Here is a 19,898-nt window from a genome sequence, read left to right as displayed (position 1 = left end):
TTCCTTTAAAAATCTGAAGCTAGAAATTGCAACATTTTCAACGTCCTCGGAAAATAAATTTCCTCTTATTACAAGACCAGGTTTTCAGTCATCAGACGAAGGGGTAGAAAAGCAGGGTAAACATCCGCGAACTAATGCAAGACATTAGGTCGGACGTTTCGCGTTTTGTATGTATAACCTTAGCCTCTGTCTATGCTGGCAGAGGTTGCAACTATCAACGATGCAGTCGCAGCCTTTCCAGGGGATGCAGCTGCACGGACAACAGATTCTGCTCGAGGCATTCCCTAGGGCGAGCGTTGCCACCGGGAATGCAATTTAACGTCGTAATTGTCCGCGGATAATTGTAATAATTAGTACCCTTGTCGTTCTCGTCGACTCGGCTCCGCAAGTGTAATGCGGTTGTTAATCACGTTGCTGATCCTTTTATCGCTCGTTCCCTTTTGTTTGCCGCCTTTTAGCGATGGCTAGGGTGAACCATGTTGCATCGTGTTTTCTTTTTTAGAATTTATAGATTATTTGTTCAATTTTTTTTTTAATGTTTGAATCGATTATTTTGAATTGCTGCAAAATATATTCTTTAAGAACGTTATTAGCACAGTAATCGTCCGAAGGCGGCTTCAAAAATAAACGCTTTTTCGTGCAGTCTCGTCACTTATCTTCATGCAAGAAATTGCATAAACGTTCTTGGTGCATCTCCTCTGCCCCGATAATGCACGCATCGCATTATCGTCTTGGGCGAAATTACGTCGATATTTCACGGGACAGGATAAACATCCTGGTAGGTGGTGCGCAAAACTTGCCCGCTTTACATAATGCAACGTTAATATTTCACGCGACGTGTTAACGCACGAATTTCGCACACCGGGACGTCGAGGGTCCTCGAAAAAAACACCACTTCCCTGACGAGTCCCGATAAATTATCCGTAGATAATTATCGAGTGGACGTCGAGAACAGACGATCATATTCCTCCGGGCTCGATTAGTCTTCCACGGACGAAATCCTCCTGATACGTGAAATCGTTTCTGCGCGATCATGTTTCAAAGTGAAGAAAGTTCGGTGGGTTGGTGTGGAACATGTTAGGAACAGGGTAGAATTTTCGACGATACAGGTTGTACTTGCCTTTGATAGAATTAATAGTTGGTTTCAGTTACAAGGCTGCTGTGATCTGGCTCCTGTTAACCACTTTGAAATTTCCAGGTGAGGGGGCGTAGAATGAATGACTGGAATCGATGGACGATGACTTTTAATATTTAATAGAATCATCAGAATTGCAATTGAGATTTTTGGATATTCTATTATTAATAGATATGTTCCTCTTCTTTGAACCCTTTCGCTATCGACACTCTTTTGGAAATTCATCTTTCATTTCTCTATCATAAAATGATATAAGATGAAAATTTAGTCTTCTTATTCTTGGTTCCCTTCGTTGAATAACTCGTGTCCTTTCAACGTTACATTGACAAGACGTTGCAAGCAGCTTGCAAAAAGGTGCAGCGACCATGTGCGATAATTTACGCCTCCCTTCCGATACGAATGAATTATGGCTTTCGACGATCGAACATCGGCTCCCTCTTATGTCGTACGATGATTTAGGGCGGCAACTCTCAATAGGGAGCTTGTATATTCTTGTTATTTCAGAAAGAAAATTCGTTGACCGTCGGTGATGTGTGAATACGTGATATAATGAATATGAAAATCGTGAAATTTTTATCGCAATTATTCCGAAGGTAAAAATTAAACTTAAATTGAGAAACGGAGACAAATGATCACTTATTTTTGAAAAATTTATATTCAGGATAAGCGTGTTCGATAATTTATTTTTTATCTAGAGTTAAATAAATTCTAATTGAAATTCCTAGCTTCTTTGGCTGAATAGATTAAGAACGATTGACGTATCTTAACCCTTGGGTTCAGACTACTTATTCTAGAGATTATACTAGTAGCTCCTTCTACTACTGATTGACGTATCGTAACCCTTGGGTCGTACTAATGGAAGGTATTCCTTATTTCTAATTAACTATTCCTTAGCTTTCGTTCTTCTTCTAAAAGCACCATGAAATTCAGTTTCGTGTCAGCCTTGAAGAAGTAAAGTTGCAGTATTTATGTTATCTTGACTGCAGAAATTATCATGGCAACCTGATAAGTAATGACTAATTTCTGATAAGTTGATATCTTTCATAGTATGAAAAGAATTATTAGAAATTTCAAATAAACTAGAAGTATATGTATTATTCGATTTTATTTAGTAAATATTTCAATTGAAATTTACATAAGTTACACAGTATTTATTTTACAGGGAATGTACGGTTACATAAAATATGTAGATGTGAAGAAAGTTAGATAATATTTCAGAGCGAACATTGTAGCACAATTTACGCATTCTATGGAAAATTATGTTGAACTGCAGTTACAGTTGAAGTCAGTCACTTTAATATTAATTTTCCTTTTTGCAGCTTAAAAAAGATTAATTTCTCATTTAAAATAGAAGCATCTTAATGGAAAGAACACCCATCAAGCTTCCATTAAAAATTTTTTATTACTCCATAATTTCATTGGTTTAATTAATCTAACATGAAAAAAGAAATACTTGAAATTTGTTACGTTTCACAAATTTACCCTTACAGAAAAATGCATATCTATTAAAAGAAGACTAAAACGTCTTGGTCTTAAGATCCCTGTCACCAGGGTGTTCACCCTTGTTTAACATCAGAATTAATTACGATGCGGTAATAAGGGCGATGCACACTTTTGCGTGATGCGACGACGATCTTACCAGCCTCTTAAAAGTTTATAAGGTCATCGGCTTCTTCTTCATGGTGCTTTTTATCCCCGATACGATGTTACACGATGTTACGCGGCGAACAGACGATCTCGTCTTGTAATCAGAATAATGAGCAAAGCTGAGTCTTGCTTCGTCCCGTGTCTCGTGGTAATTAGACGATGGATTTTCTTGCTTCTCGTGTTCGTACCCTCTACTCTTCAACAAATCGATTCTACAAAGAGCTTTAATATCAGGGTGTCGTGAAATTTCTCGCTGGAAGGTGGACGAGGTTAAATGTGTTACACACTAGAAATATAAGTTTCCATTTGAGGATCGTTGAAGTACGAAGTATCCATAAATTTTACACTCCTAAGATCTTATCCCTTCAAATAATATCGTAAGTGCAGGTACGTTTATTTTTCGTTAAATAAATTTTAACCCTTTAAATAGCGAGAAGTAAAATTCTTTTAATTTATCACTGATATTCGCGCAGATTTTCTAAATCGTTTGCAAATTAATTGTCATTCCCTCGGTATAATTCGGTACGACCCTGCTGTATAATCCCCGGATCAGAGTTTCGGTAACAAATTCAAACTACCCTCAACGTTATTCATAGTTTCGACGATGAACAGCTGAGAGACAGGTCGAGCGTACGCGAGGAGAGGCTCGCTTCGAAACTGGCCCGATGTAATTGTTCTCTTCGCGATTTTAATGATCCGAGGCGAGAGCAGTCGCGATTAACGTCGATGCATTTACCTTTCGAGCGTTCGCTCGTAAACAATGAATAATTTATTCCGTTCGCAATGGACCAGCCTGCCCCTTTCCCGTTTCGACCCTCGCTTTTTGCCGGCCCGGCCTCGTCTCGCTCCAGCAATTTCGCGTTTGAAACACACGGAAGCGAGAACGAGCCCTCGAAGTCTCGCAATTGACGGGATTAAATACTCCTCTCGGCCATTGTCACCAGAACGAACGTCGTCGATGTTAATATACTTCCTGGCGAACGGGTAAATGGGGTTCGTCGAAGGGGAAAAAATCGAGTGTTTGACGAAAAGTCGACGGCTTTAAAAGCTCGAAAATTCGTTCGAGATCGGTTCAATTTGCCATGAAATTATGGCAGTTCGAGGGTGCTATTTCTTCACGGAGGATGCTCTTTTAAAAATCAATCACCCCTTTCATCGCAACCCTTAATTACATACTAATTTAAAAATAGATATACTGTGATATTTTTTCAAATATTGGTATTTTTAAATTTCAAACATTCTATATGACATTTTTCTCTGTATTCTTATTCAAAGTATCTCTTTCGAAGGGAACCTTTGCAGGGACATAAACGCAGGATCGCGATGCATTTTCAGTCCGAGATTTTCTCAAGAATCTCGGGGACATCGATTCGCGAGCTAGTAAGGTCGGTGTTTAGCATAAACCGTGCGGGAGGAGTATCGGTATCGTTTCGCGGACGTTTTCAAGCGGATCCAACGTTTGTTATTACTCCCTTAGAAAGTACTCGGGCGGAAGTAAAACGGAGAACGTTTCAATATCTCGGTGGAATGTTACGCGTTTTATTGCCGTCGTGGAATCTCCGTGGCTCCGGTTAAGTGCTAAAATATTGCGAGTACTTTCTCCCAGCGGCGTTTCACAGCGAAATATCAGCATTGTCGTGGCTCGTACAGGCAAGTGCAACGACCTGCCATTGCGTATCGCAGCTTTGAAACCTGCCATGACACTTTGGTCCGCTTAAAACTCGAGTATCGACGACGCGAGTTGAAGCTCGTAAACAGACGCGTTATTTCGTTCGATTCGCGCCATTTTTATCGATGATCGAAAGGAAGAGAAACGTGTAGGCATCCGATCTCATCGTGGCAAAATTGACGAGACGAGAAACATCGTAACCGCGATCAATTGTCACGGTATTAAATTCATTTTGCACTTCAACTTTTGAAATTTCAAAAGGTAAAGTTTAATGAAAATGACTATCCGAACTTCTCCTTAATTTTCTTAGTTCAGATTGGCTGGTTGGTGGATTAAATTGTGGATCGGGCTGAAATTTGTACATTGTTCCCTTACGGACTTCAATCAGGGCATTTCATAGCGAGGAGCTACTTGTAATTTAATACAACACTTAATTAAACTACGGTTAATGAACATTACACGTGACGTTAGTTTGACAAATTTGACAAAGGTACGAACTTCCAAAATGAACCACATATTCACTTGATACAAACTACTATGATTTAAAATGTAGAACTTGAATAATTTATTTAACAAATACGTATAAATTTTGGGGACAAATTTTTTCAATTTTCCAGAATGAATTTCAATGAATTATGAAACCAGTATTCAATTTCATATTACAAGTTTATTTGATATGTGATCGTTCAGTGTCCATTCGGAGAGCTAGAATCAAATGATCATTAGAGCAATTAATTACTACATTCACAGTTAGCGACTAGCTAAGCGGTCAGTAGTTACACACAGAATCGCGTTAAGAGTGTCCGATTTCAAAAGTCCTTCCAACTTGTATTACAACGAGAGAGGCGAGCGGTTCGTTCCAGATTTACACTGCAAAAATGCTCACGAGCAGATTTTTACCAACGAAGTAGAGCACAAGTGTTGTTGCGCCGCGTTCTAAATATTTATTCTTGGTACTCTTCCAATTTCTCTTTCGTCACTTTAAAAACGTACGTTTTATTTTGAAAACCAATCGAAATTTATCAAATTGAAATCAATGGAGACAAATAAAAAAATTCAGAAAAATTAACGTCACTAATTCCAAATCAATTCACAAATTCACTTTAAGTTCACAATTTGAATCGTGCAAAGCTCTAATAGCGCGAATCGTTTTGTCGAAGTTTCGGTTAGAAAAACAGTATCAAAACGCGAATTCAAAGTCAATTTCGAGTCTTGTGAGGCATTCACGTGGCTCATCCGAGAGGAAACCGAGGCGTAACGAGAAAACAAGAGGCATAGTCAGAACTGGCGACGAGTCAGAAGGCAGCTGGTCTGTACGGTTCTACGGCGGGGAAGGGAGAGAATTTTAATGGGGCAGCAGGGCTGCTCTTTTCAATGGGAAAATTGTACCGGAAGTCTCCGCGGCGGTGGAGCGAACGCAGGGGTTAAAGACCCATTAAGTACGCCGCAATCTCGTCCTGCGTCGCCCTCTGTTATCTACGCGACGGAAAAGGACGGTGGAAACGGGCGACGGGGTGAAAGGGCACAGGGTTCAAGTGTAAAATGCACTCGGGTCAGCAAAAATTGCCCGCTGAACTTGCGCACACCTCGCGAAAGTAGGTTCGACCGGTGTAGGTGTCCATTCTTTTTTCATTAACCGTTGCTTTGTTTCTCATTGGCCCTCCTTTCTTTCACCATGTTTGGTTAGACCGTGCTTTCTTTAAATTCTTTGTAATGCATTGTTTTGCTTCTAAATGAACCCCGAGTCTGGTACTTTTCATGGTAAAATAAGCAAAAACTGACGTGTGTAGTCAGACATATTAAAACCTACACCAATTAAGGATACGATCAATAATTTTCATAATTAAGCATTTCTTCTTCTTTTTTCTATTATCATAATCAAAGTGATCGATCTTCGTGTTCATAGATCAATGGTATACGAAAAATCTACGACATTATTTCATGAATACAAAAGCAGAAGTTTGATTAACAATAAATTAATCAATCAAACTAATGTTCCATTGAACCATTTTTCACGCAAGAAAAATATAGAATACGAATGGTTTAAAATTTTCATTTGAAAAATAAAAATAAAGTGCTGGATAAAACTGAACCGCGAAAGTTCGACGTAACCGTGCCGCTTTGTCGAAATCACATGCATGATGCGCTTTTCACGAAGCTGGCCAAAGTTCGACTCTCAGGAAGTCGTCCCAACGCTGTCGTGTAAAACACACATTTCTGGAAACTGAATTTCTCGACGAGAGGTAAACAGTCGAGATCCCATGCGACCCCCTACCGCTCTGTTCGGTAAAAAGTTTCAAACACCAACATGCATTTGCTACGCAATTTAATATAATAACGATGTTGTATGCGAGGGAAGAAATTGAAGTGCAGGTTCAGGGTACAAGGGTTTATTCTGGTTACTTTGCTCAATTTCTTAAACCAATTATCTTCACGCATTGGAAAAATATTTTAGAATATAGAAAACGTGTATGATAAAGAATTTGAAATTAAATTTAAACTTAGTCATATGTTGGGTCGGTGAAAAGCCAATTTGGCTATTCGAAAATTAATCTGGAGGATGCTAATTTTTACCTTGGAAAATATTACAAAGTATAGAAAAAAACTTTAAATTTTAAATAATTCAGAGCTTAGAAAATAATTTGTTATTTTAAGGGTTAATCATTGTCAATTTTGATTTGATTCAGCTTCCTGAAATTATCACTCTCAAAAAATCGATTAAACAACCTGCAGTAATATTACAAGGGTCGTGTGAAACTAATTTGTATCATATCTTTAATTAACGTCATCAATTGCCATGCAACATATATAGATATATGCCCAGAATAAAATAATTTCTTCCTCTCCAACCCTTTGTTTCCAGTATATACCAATTGTACGCTGTTAATTTGTTCGTAAAATTTGACGAGTTTATTTTTTTTTTTTTTTTCCTTTTTTTAGTTATTGTGAAACGTGTAGCTCGTTACGGTTTGCTCAATTATTTGTAACGATGTGTGACTCAGCTTGTTGGGGGGAAAATGAAAGAGACAAATTGGATACTTGGTGTGTGTACATTGCTGTTATAGCATAGTGAATTGTAATTATAGCATGTAGAGTTATTTTGTTCAGTCGCTACTTCCTTTAGATAAGGATCTTTCTAACATACATTAATGACTGTGTTTTTTATGAGCAGTAATGGTGCACTAGGCAATCATTTAATGATAATTAAATAGAGTTGCACTTATGCGTTCTAAATAAAATAGTATCAATGGAAATTCATTACCAGTTTCAATATATTCAATGAATTAATATTGATTGAACTAATTGATAATTAAAAGTGTTTTTGATTTAATATTCCATTTATCCAATCTTTGAGAATAAATTGTGAATAAATTGAATAAATATTATAAATACAATCTGTGGTTATTTCACCCACAATTTATTTCCAATTATTAATTAAATAGAATATTAAATCAAGCATACTTTTAATTACCACCCATCAACGTCTCGCCCATTAATTATAAAGTCCGTTCAATCATGAATTATAACTTTCATCAATAAGAAACAATAATCGAAAATTGCAATTCTTATCTTTATTTAAAAAGATTCAACGGTTCTTATATCGTTTTATCGAAGGAAATAATCGCGAAGAACAAATTCTCCTGGAGGTTACATTATTCCATTCGAACGAAGCGGCGAGGAGGGAAGCTTTAATTATCGCGTGTTGATCAATCAGCTCCCTCGTAGACGCTGAAGCTCGTTACCAATTTTCCGCGTTATTTCACAATTCTGCAAAAATATATTAACGATTAATCGATGTCGCGCAGCTGCGGAACTTTCCGGCCGAGCGGAGGCCGTTCGACGCGGAACCCGTTAACCGTGAAATTAATTTGCCGGACGACGCGAGATTTTAATTACGTTTGGTAATGATCACGCGGTCTCCTCGCCCCGTAACCGCAGAAACGTCGAAGTAATTAAGTTCCGCCCACGCTCCGCTCGTGAAAGACGCGTCTCCGCTCGCGAGATTTCTTTATATCCCGACCGTTCTACAACCGCGACGAGCGTCTTTCCCTTTTCTTTTCTTCGTGGCCTGTTCCACATCCATCTTGACCCTTTTCCCGTATCCACAGTTACCGTTTTCTTGAAAAGGAACGAAAGCTCGCGCGTGTAACCGGTTGCTCGAAAATTCATACCCGTACGACAGCTCTTTTATCCTCGTTTCGTGAGAAATAAAAACAATATTTATTATCCAATTTTACTAATAATTAACACACTGCCAGAACAATTAATTTCGATGTTCGAGGTTTTAATAAATCCCTTCTAAACAGCTCTGATGGGCATCCAAACTTCTCTAATTAATTCTACAGACTCGCGTAAGATCTCGGTAGCAATCACGTATCACGGTTAACCACGGTCATCGCGATTGTAAACCAGCCTGAAGGGTGAGCAACAGCGATCCGGCTTGTCCCGTAATCACGGCGTTGCGTTAACAGAGGCGTGATAATTATTGTTACTGTATGCCGGCAGCCTTGTTATAAGCTTCGCCGAGCGTCGGATGCAAGGAACAAGAAGGGGTTTCAGCAGAGCTGCTGATCTCGTAGACAATTGCGCGTAATTAACAGTACGGGCCAAAGCTCGTCGTCGTTGCGGGACGAACGTGGCATATCGGTGGCTGACTGTGTACCGCCGCCTCTCATCCCTAGATACTATCGCGGAAATTGCACTTACCGTTTCTCCGTCTGCTAATCCGATTTTCACAGGCTGAATCCGCGAGCGGAGACGACACCGCGCCGAGGATCCTAACCGCGTTATACCCTTGCTTGTTATGACGAGGGTGGGTGCAATCGGATAATTTTACTGAAACGTTACTTCGACATCCAATTGCACTTTATAGGTCGCCTGCGAGGTGTGCACGGTGCTATAGGTTCTGGGTGAAAGAAGGAATTGTAATGGATTCTGTCGGGTATTGTGGGAAAGCACATAGTTTTGCTTCGAGGAGATTGTTTGCCGAGTTAAGACTCGCTTCGGTGCAATGTAGGCTTCCTTTAGAGAGAATCTCCCCATCATTTGCCTTTGATTTGGGAATTAACCTAGGTTACTGCTTGATCTAGGTCCTCTGCACTATCGTCTGCACTTCCTCTTTATTAATTAATAATTTAATACTTTCGAATGCAATGTAATATTTGTAAGAATATCTAGGTCGCTATTTGTACATAGGAACTAGGAGAAATATGTGAGTTAGGTTCACATAGAGCAGCTGACACCTAGGGACAGATGGTAGGACAATGAAAAAGGGTTGAGTGAGTTTGTATCGCCTAAGCCTTTGAGTTGCCCTCTTGCTGGTGGCTTTGAAGAATGCTTATCCGTGTACAATTTAGTAGGGCGAAGTCTGAAACTGCGAACCTTGCAGGGTTGATTATGAGAGGGGATTGTTGAGAACACCTGTTCAGTATTTTCTGATATCGCTTTATTTTCAAAACAAATAAGTTTCTTCGCAAAAGTTACTTATAATAATTTACAATAAATTTAAAAAATTTTTAACTAATTCAAAACGTCGTCAAATTTTCCCCTTCTCAAACACCATAACGATAATAAAGGTTCTCGCATAAAAAATTGTCTCGTCCGTCCATCAGATATCCTTCAAGATAATTGCATGATACTCAATTCTGTAGACTGGCTTCGTTCAAGCTCGGTCATCATTCAAAATGATAGGGGAGTGTACAAAGCGGATAGCACGTGGTAAATTAATTAACTGAAAGCCGCGGAACGTTAAGTTTGGCGCACTTAATCGGACGCGGACGAGTCAGTTTAACAGACAATCGGGCGTAATTAACACCGCGACGTCGTTGGGAAACAAGCCACTACGCGAAGCGTATCAGTATACCCGTGCCCTCCCTCATGTTGGAGAGATACAATCACGGAAATTGCTCTTACCGTCTCGCCGACTGTTAATCCGATTCCCGTGTAGCATTCTCTACCCGTGGCCGCGACTAAGTCCAGATGACTGATTCCAGATAAGAAGTAGATGACCGCTTACTGATAAGGGAACACGATACAACGTGAACGCTTGCGAACAATTCTGTCCTCTAAGTCAGCTTGCCTATGATGCTTCATTTTCTATAGTTACGGACAATGGTAACATCTAAATATCCATTTGAGAAATTAATAATTTCCTTTGAAATTCATGGAAATGCAAATAATTTGAACTTTTTCCATGATAGGGTGTTAAGATATTAAACCAAAGCATATATAATTTCCATAGCCAGGATGTATCAACGTTAATACGCATTTATTGCGTCCAAGGGGTGATATTAAGATCGTCAGCTTGGCGTCGTCAGTGCGGCGTCACCTTTGGACATTAAACGAGAAAACGATCCTCGTAACGCCGATATTGCGGCGGGTCTTCCCATAATATCACCAGGGAATCGTGTTTATCACCAGGGTGTCGGCTCTTTGAGCATCCTCGCCTTTGAGCCTGATCGTATCCTGCCGATTAATTTCATTATCATCCATTATCCTCGATAATACTTTAGGGTTTCATTTCTAGAACCATTGTGCTACGAATTTTATGTTCCACAGGTGTAGATACCTTCGAGGATGAATAATCATTGAAAATTTGAGAAATTTTAATCGTGTATTGAAATGTCTTCATCTTTATTATTTGTAGAGATAATTTTCAGGTTCATTGATCGATTTATTCTCCCTGGAGAATCTTATACCGAGGTTGCAGCCCGTCGAACGATAAATCCAATTAAACATTTATTCGCGAATGCTTCTATCAGTTTTGCATTCGGTCTGAAACAGCGAAATATCAGGGTTCCAGATTGCCCCTCGGGCAACGAATAAAAATAGAAACACGTGGAATAAACGCATATACGCGTTCGTGAGTATCTCATTTTATCGTGTTCATAGCGTAATATAAAGTGTATCAGGCTAAATGTATGCAATATTCACAAATTTGTATCGCGTTCGGAAAAAAGAACACACGCGTGATACTCCAATTTTAGTCATTATCGTTCATAATTATAAGAACAATTAAACCCGTGCGCAAATTGAGCAACCTATTCAATAAATATTTTTGGTGTAGAATTAACAAGGGAATTGATCTATGCAACAAAAAAAATGCAATTGTTAATTGCACATGCACTGTTTGCACTTTAAAAAATCTGAGGGCCTACAGATGTAGTGCTCTTCGAACCATTTATCTTCCTCTTGTGACATTTTTTCGTGAATGGCACTAATAACTGCATTATGACCCTCTATATCTCCTTTTCTTTCTTATGTATCTCATTACTAATTCTATAGTACATTACATTAAGCAGTGTTCGTTTCCTCTCTATTATTACCTTATTACCTTTTTAATTGTCCGACTAATTGAAATCCACTAATTTCGATTTGTTGCCGGATCCTTTGGTAACCAAAAAATTAATGAAGAAGTTGCCATAGAAACTAGGCAAGCTTTTCAATCATAAGGAATTTGCAACACTGTTGAATCAGTAGACAGTCTTCAGATTGATAAAAATATTTCGCGGCTCGCAAATGCATTTCCACCGGATATGTATTTTACGCGGGCAGACGAAGCGGAAAGTATTCTTGTCCGTTCTCGCGCGAAATTCCATTGTACCGACAGATGCTCTTAAAGCAAGGGATCCGTTTGGAATATGTTTCCCTGAATAGAGTTCGATCGAAGTATCGCCACTTGATATTTCTTCGAGAAATATCCTGGCGAAAAATGCGATACCGTCCGGGAACTTAAAATGATGATGCACTTGTGAACAGACAGCTTTCAAACAACCATATGAAATTTTTAGTATATAGAAACGTGTTTGTTTTATTATAATTTTGGGTAATCGTAAGACTCGTGCGTCGCCGACCTTTCGGATTGGCAAAGAGCACTGGCCGCCAGTAACCTATGCATTTTTCAATCTTTTTAATCTTCTTTTCATAATAATTTTATATAACGGTGTTCTTCAAACGTATTCGAATTGCCCTGCGCCAAAGGTTCCTTAAATCCCTGTATTTTCGTGACACTATTTATTTATATCTGCGCACAGTTGTCACGGGCAGTGACTTTCTTCGAGACAAGAATCAAATCCTCTTGGCAGCGGATTTTAAGATTCCTCTCACACGCTTTGTACGCTTCGACCAGTCACGCCCGTTCTCGCGAGCTTCGGACTTTGTCCATTCAAGTTCCGCGAATCGGTCGACTTCGAAGTATTTGTTAATTGTGTAAATGAAGAATGGTTCTCGATCAACGATTCGTTTTAAACTGGCGACCCGTTACCGTAATACATGCAAATAATCGTGATAATTCGTGGGACGATTACGCTTACAAATTATCCGTTCGTTTGTTGCTGCGTCGCACCGGTTAATTATACCGGGGAAATTTATCTACGCGAGCAGGTTTAATGAATTTATCCTCTTGTACCGCGACTAAAATATCCCCTTCGTTAATTCTGTTCGGGGAGGATGTTTTCAGGAACCTCTGCATAAAGCACTGCTGAACTGGCTTGATTAATTAGAATGGTAGACACCGTAACAAGCACAATAACTAACTCTTTTTCTAGTCTCCCGATGGTGTATACTGATTCTTTTTGTTCTATCTTTCAACCGGTTAATAGCGTGTTAAAGACCATTGATTATTATGCATTGCCTGTACCGATGCATTATACTCGGGCTTTGCAGACGGCTATATTGCTTAGCATGAGATTCTTCGACACTGATGATTTCAATTTATTCTCTCTCAGTATTACACTCTTTTTTTACAAAATTCTAATTCTTCTAATTTTTTCAAGTGCATTAGAAAATGATTTGGTACCCGAAATTCAAGGCTCTTGAAAATTTTTCTTTATTTTAAATATCAAGCGCTCATTAACATTAATTACTTCAGTTTATTTTCATTTTATTGTATTTTATCATCTCGCATTATTCAATCGCTGCATAGTTTCCGGTCATAGGTCGCGAGGAATGTCTCCTCGGGTTTCTCTCAAGAAATAAAAGATGAAAGAAAGATTCTTCTTGTTTTATCCAAGCAATCGATGGCACGCGGATCGAAATCACAGGGAAAACGTTAAGGTGAAGGTCTAGGGTAGTTCGGTGAGGCTACGAGGCCAGATTTATAATAGATGCACATGGCGTGCTGCCAACGACGAGGCGCCACAATATTGCCGCTTAGTCACCTCGGTCAGGACTCCGCTTTGTCCCTCTGTTTGGCGACGTAATAAATAACAGAAACGACCAAGAGAAAACTGAATATTTATGAAGGAATTCGGTGGCCGTCTCGGCTATACCTTTCTTCTTTTATCATTTCTTTGATACAGAACCGTCGTATCAACTCAATCATTGTCATTGTATCTATTTCGCAGTTGGAGAACCATGAAAACACCACCGTTATTATTTTTTATTTTCATATAAAAATAAAGTCCGACTGCTGTAAAATTTCTAAATTTATAATTGAATTTTACCAAATCATTTTTAAATTGAAATGTGACCCCTTTTAATTTCGTATTTGATAGTTTCGCATGGAAGACACGATTTTTCAGCGGAATCCCAGCAAGAGAAAATTGCGCTAATTATCGAACGAGTGATGCAACGACAAAGCGAGTATCGGACGGCGCCAGACAATTAGCTTGGTAAATTCCTCGAAGAAGTTCGCCAGGAGGAGGCTTGGGACTTAGGACGGAGAGAGGAGAGAGAAAGCATGGCCGAGTTAACTTTAATTGCCCGGTTGGCTACATAATAAATGACATTGCAGACGGCCAAGCTGGAGGAAAAATTGTTTCGTCGTCCGCCTCCTGGAACTCCTTTTTTCATCCGTCTGTTTGCTGGAACGATTTCGTAGCGCTGCTTCGGGAAAAGCAAGACTTATCGATGGCTTTGTAATCTTATTTTCACTTGTACATTCATCTTGAACGCAACATTCGACGTTCCTAACGGAATTTATTGCCGGAATTAGATCTTTCTCTGGTGTCTCTCCCGAGGCGACGATTCTATGTCACACATTCTCTTGCCATAATTTATCCTCGTCGTTTATTTTTTCAGATATACAAAGTTTCAGTTATAGAGGATTAAATTTCTTAATGTACAAATTTGAAAGAAGGTGCATCTCTGCAGATTATTGTTTAAACCCCGTTAATTAGTTAATTTCTTAATCCTAATTGCATAGCTTAGAAACTTCCTGAAGAGTACCAAGTTTTTACGAAGTAAGATCTTTATCCCTCGAAACAAGCGTTCTCGAGAAGGTGCAGAAAATGTGGACAACAAATAAATTCTATCCGAAAGAAAAGTTAGGATTTCTGGAGTTGGTTTTGTGTTGAAATTGTTTATCCCCATTCTCTCGGTCCCGTTACGACAGTCTTTTGCTCTTCCCTGACACTGTTCCAACCGCAGGTGTCAATAAACTTAATTAGTAGTGCACTTAGCGTCCCCGTAAAGTCGACCACTCACCGCGGTGGTGTGTGCAAATAAAGTCTTGGATAAAATTCGCGTTTCATTCTATAAACTAGATTCATTTTAAGGCAGGATTGCACAATTAAACGAGCAGATAATTTCTTTTTAATTAATTTATTTCATTTTAACTGGTGGTTGACATTACAAATTAAATAATTAAAATAAAATAGGACTATAATGTTAATTTGAAGTAGCAAGGTAAGATGATACTTAATAATTAATTTTCAAACGTAGTAATAGTGTCTTTTCTTATTTCTCTAATTATTTGCCCACCTATTATTAATTATCTACAGGACAATCAATGTGTTAATGATCAAATGTTCATCAATCGTTTTCCAAGAAAAACTGTTACAAGCATTGAATTTCCTCCGTCAACCCTCTGACGAGTTCACTTTATGCGTCGTTGATGATTCGAGCGAACTTCCGGGATCGACTTTTCTTCCGCGGCTTTTTCTTCGCTTTTCCGCTTTAAGAACGCGCGCCGGATGCCGAACAAGCACCGCTTAAAGTACTTTCATAGCGGGACGACTAATTAGAGCGATTTAACGTCCATCGTCGACGTTTATTTGGAATGCAAATGCAGACTTCCACCAACCCCTTTACCCTGCTGTTCACCTTTTTCCTTCCTTCTTTTCTCCTTCCACACCAGCCTCTATTTTTTTCTCTCGCTATCCTTCCTCTCTCTATTTTTTCCCTCTACGTTCGCCTCTTTGCTTTCACCCTCTCCTGCCATTCGTCCTGCCCTATTGTTTCGCGATTCTCTGTTCTACACTCTTCATTTTACTATTCTTCCCTTCTATCGTGCCTTTCTTGCACCCCTCCACCATTCCAACGAGACGGATTATTCGGGAATTTTTCAAGCCACCCCCTCGACGAAGGGTGTTCTTAACCCTAAAACGCGGATTTACGAGTTCTCCTCGTTGATACCTGAAATTTTTCCCTCGTCGAGGAATTTTTGATAAGAGAATCGATGTGCCGAGTTTGCGAAACGCGAGAAAAAGAGCTTTTGATATTTGATAATCGTCAGAAAAGAATGTAACACCTCTAATATTTTAAGACTTAACTTCCCCTTCTTTTATACGATAGTTAAAAATAGAATTTCCATTTTAAGATAAGTACTACACAAATAGGTAATCCCGACAAAAAAAAGGGTGCAAATCCTTCACGATCGTTCTTCCCAATCCATTCCATTCCGTTTCCAACTTACAACCCCTGTTTTCAGTGCCGAGGTTCGACCACGAAGAGGCAGCGACTTAACCAGAAAAGCGAAGAACGCTCGACGAAGAGGGGTTGCGATGGTTGAATGGGGGGTAATCGAATGAATGAAAAGCGCGGCTGAATGCTTTTGGGTCGTCGGAACAGTCTGAAAGGGATGTTAGGTGTTGTTTAAGGGTTATTGTTGCGCCCCTTTTGTCCTACCAGTTCATGATGCAGTCTGTGCCTCACGGTTCCCCTGTTAAATATAATTTATCGAAGTGGAAAAAAGGGCATCCCGTTATCTTAACAACCGTTTCTCCTCCTTTTATCATAACTCGTCGAATAAAATCTTTCAACATTAATTTCTTTCTTTTTTTTTTTTTATCAAGTATGGAAATGTTATTCGTGAAAATAGCAGAGAGCTAAATCTTCATTTGGAAATAGTTTGAATCCGAAGAGCGAAAGTAACACACGCGTCGAGGGAAATCTGCTTGAGTAACGCGAATGTTTATTTTTTGGATATTTCGGTGGTCATCGTTTTAAAATTTTATGGCTACGGGGAATTCGTCGCGTACCATGAAACTTTTTTTTATGAGCGACACACCCGATAATGGGTGGTAACATTATATCGTATATTCGCAGGAAGTTATGCTTTTTTGATGAAAAAATGTTTCCTCGATGATAATGACAATTGCACTATCCAAAATATCATTTCTAAGAAAAATTGTACATTTCAACAAGGTACGATTACATTCTCTTTCTTGCAATAAATTAATTCCCCTGGAAGGTGGTGCACGCGGAGATTAAAAAATAATTTTCTCCGAGCGTGCATCAAGAAAAATGAAAGTAAAAGAAATACAAAAGAAGAAGTTATCGCGCGTATTGTGCTCTTAAGGCATTTAACGTCCTCGTAAAATCGCGTTGCGACGTTTAATGGAGAGAACTTTCGCGCGAAGAAACCGCGTAAAGTTTCGTCTTTAAGTTTGCGTTAGCATTACCTTTCTCTCTTCTCTTCTTACGGTTTTATTATGAGAGATAAAACAAGACTAAAGGAGGAATTCAATGGTGTTTTCGTTCGGCTTGCAGAAAATATGTGTCTTCCAAAAGTCGCTGGAGGATCTGTCGTCGCGAATGGCCGCCGCCGAGGCGATCCAAAGCGGATGGCAGAATCCGAACGACGCAAACGAAGCGACGGAATTGCTGGAACAGTTGCAGAAATTTGGCGAACGATTGGTGCCCATACAGAGGAACATCGAGGACGCGAACGATCAGGCGAGCGTCTTCGCCTCGAGCAGTGTCATCGTTTCTCATGCTCTGCTGGCGAAACTCGAAGATCTCAACACCAGGTACCATTTAATCAATTTTTCATTTTAAAATGTCCATATTAGTCTGAAAAATAATATAACAATTGCGGCACACTGTAAGTAGAACAATCGTTAATTGTAAGATATTCTGCATGGATGCAACTGCACTTGTGCAGAATGCACTTTTGCCGGAATGAAGATATTACTATTAGTCGAGCGTCATGGAAAGTTAAATATTAAAAGCGATATCTTCTGCTTGGAAACGATAATAAAACACGATACGATCGACAGTTCGTGGGACTTATAAAGAACATTTTAGTACTCGGTGGAGTGAAGTTGGTTTGTGATAAAATATCTCGCATAATTCTTAACAGAGCGATGCAAATAATGAAGAAAATTTATCTGACATTTTGTATATTCATAGTTTCGTTGAAACGGAAGGTGTAAGTACGCTTAAAAAGAAAAAGAGGAAGTTTATAATTTTTAAGATGCTCAAAGTGTTAAATATTAACACTGATATATTCGTGATTTTTATGTAAAAATCTTTGTCTGGTTACAGTTTCAATATAAATACAATGTATTTTCTATTTTAAAACTGATTTCGCACACCATAATTTGCACATTCTCTCCGCATAACGCAATCTCTTCTTATGCAACTACTGCACAGCTTATCGCTTTGCTTACCTAAACACCATAACGTTGCTCGACCCGTTTCGTTCCACTTACGGATAAACGCGTTTCGTTCAACAGTTTAGTAAAAAGATGAAAGTTGAAAGCCCGTTCTGGTAGAATTAATTACTTGTCATTAGTTAAAAAAATAGTGATAACAGGAATAAGTACAAAACCTTTGGGTCAAGTAGGTGGATAGATTTCATATCCTGTTGTAGCAGTAAATAGTCAGTAAATGTTTTATTTAATTTTTAAAAATATTGAGGTATAATATTTAAAAATGAATCTTTGAAAATTTTCACAAACTGTCGATTTTTAATATTTTTGCATGGTAAAAATTTTTCAAAAAATCCTTCGTATTCCCACGGGAGGTCTATAAAATCATCTTGAACAGAATTTACGGTTCAGCAAACAGGGATGTCCTCCCCGAGATACTTTATTTAAGCAGACGTGGGAAGTCGATTATTTGTCGGTTTCCCATCGAGGATACTAAGTTTTTCATGTGTTTCTCGCAGGTGGAAGGTGCTGCAAGTGGCGGTTGACGAGCGTTACAAGTTGCTAAGCGGATTTGGAAAGGATGGCAGCACTCCGGGTAGTCAGGCTTTCCTCGCGAGCAGCGTGGAACCACCATGGGAGAGAGCCCTCACACCCGCCAAAGTGCCTTACTATATCAAGTAATCGATCTTCCTTTACTCTCTAACCCCTGGGTCCTCTTAAATTTACGCTCGAATCACGCCAGCCTGGATACCGTTCCACCCCCGATACGCAAACAAACGAATAATTGATGAGACAATTGCGATCGGAGGCAACAAGACACCTTCTGGTGTCTGGGATTTCACGTCGCGAACATTTAATCGGACCTTGCTTGCAAATCAATGAAACGATAGAAATTCCGATTTAGATTGAAAGGGGACCGTGGTGTCGTACAAACGGGGTGGAAACGGATTTCATTCTCAACGGGCTGAAATATTGATCACTTAACCGAGATTGGAAAAAATATACCAATCTGACTGAGACTTTAATTAAATTTAATTAGTAGATCTAAAGTGTTATACAGATTATTAAAAAATTCGCACTGGTTTCGATAGTTTTGAAATACTTTATTATATCGAGTGTTAAATAATTTTGTTACTAATTCTTATCTGTTTTAAATGAAAATTAAATTCAGTTTTGACCCAACCTCAGACACGCTAAATCTACGCACTCGTCGACCCGTAATAAAGTTCTTAAAACGCGAACGGAGCCAAGAATCCGGATTTAAGAAAGATTAAACGAACTTCTTGTCTCAGCCAACTTTCTTATCCGCAGCCTCAAATTATCATTTATTTCTTAATCCGTTGGTGGCCGCGGTTTAATCTTCCGAACCTGGAATATTTTCAGCCATCAATCGGAGACCACCCATTGGGATCATCCGAAGATGATAGAGCTGATGTCTTCTCTGGCGGACCTGAACGAGGTACGATTTTCGGCGTACAGAACTGCGATGAAGCTGCGCACCGTTCAGAAACGTTTATGCCGTAAGTACCTCGTTTTAATATGATATTTAATTATGGAAACGAGCGCGCGATCTCATTATAATATTGCAATTTACAAAACGATATCGGGATGATATCGCACATCTGTCGCGCGACGATACGGAATTGTAATGAATCAGACCTTACTGTATTTGTTGATATATTCACGGATCATAATGGATATTAATTATTGCCGATGGATGTTGAATTGTTGATCGAACAAATTCAGAAGTACCCTGAAATGTAGATAGAGAAAAATTGCATCACTCGTCTGCATTAACGATGAGCGTAATAATTCTATTCGTATCATTGATTAGCCAGCCTCGTACTAGTTT

General features: G+C 39.0%; 1 protein-coding gene across 6 annotated transcripts in view; it reads left to right on the top strand.

The window, feature by feature from the left end:
• The window catches only part of LOC114875061 (dystrophin), a 351,419-nt gene that overhangs the window by 326,533 nt on the left and 4,988 nt on the right, over window positions 1-19,898 (top strand). For all 6 annotated transcript variants that reach the window (XM_029184958.2, XM_029184959.2, XM_029184956.2 and 3 more), the window contains 3 exons: window positions 17,163-17,422; window positions 18,565-18,723; window positions 19,430-19,566. In XM_029184958.2, coding sequence (XP_029040791.2) covers window positions 17,163-17,422; window positions 18,565-18,723; window positions 19,430-19,566 — 556 coding nt within the window. The remainder of the gene's footprint in view (window positions 1-17,162; window positions 17,423-18,564; window positions 18,724-19,429; window positions 19,567-19,898) is intronic.

Source organism: Osmia bicornis, chromosome 13 (assembly GCF_907164935.1).
Source record: "Osmia bicornis bicornis chromosome 13, iOsmBic2.1, whole genome shotgun sequence".
NCBI lineage: Eukaryota > Metazoa > Arthropoda > Insecta > Hymenoptera > Megachilidae > Osmia > Osmia bicornis.
The sequence above is the reverse complement of the archived record's forward strand: the minus strand, read 5'-3'. Positions and strand labels throughout refer to the sequence as shown.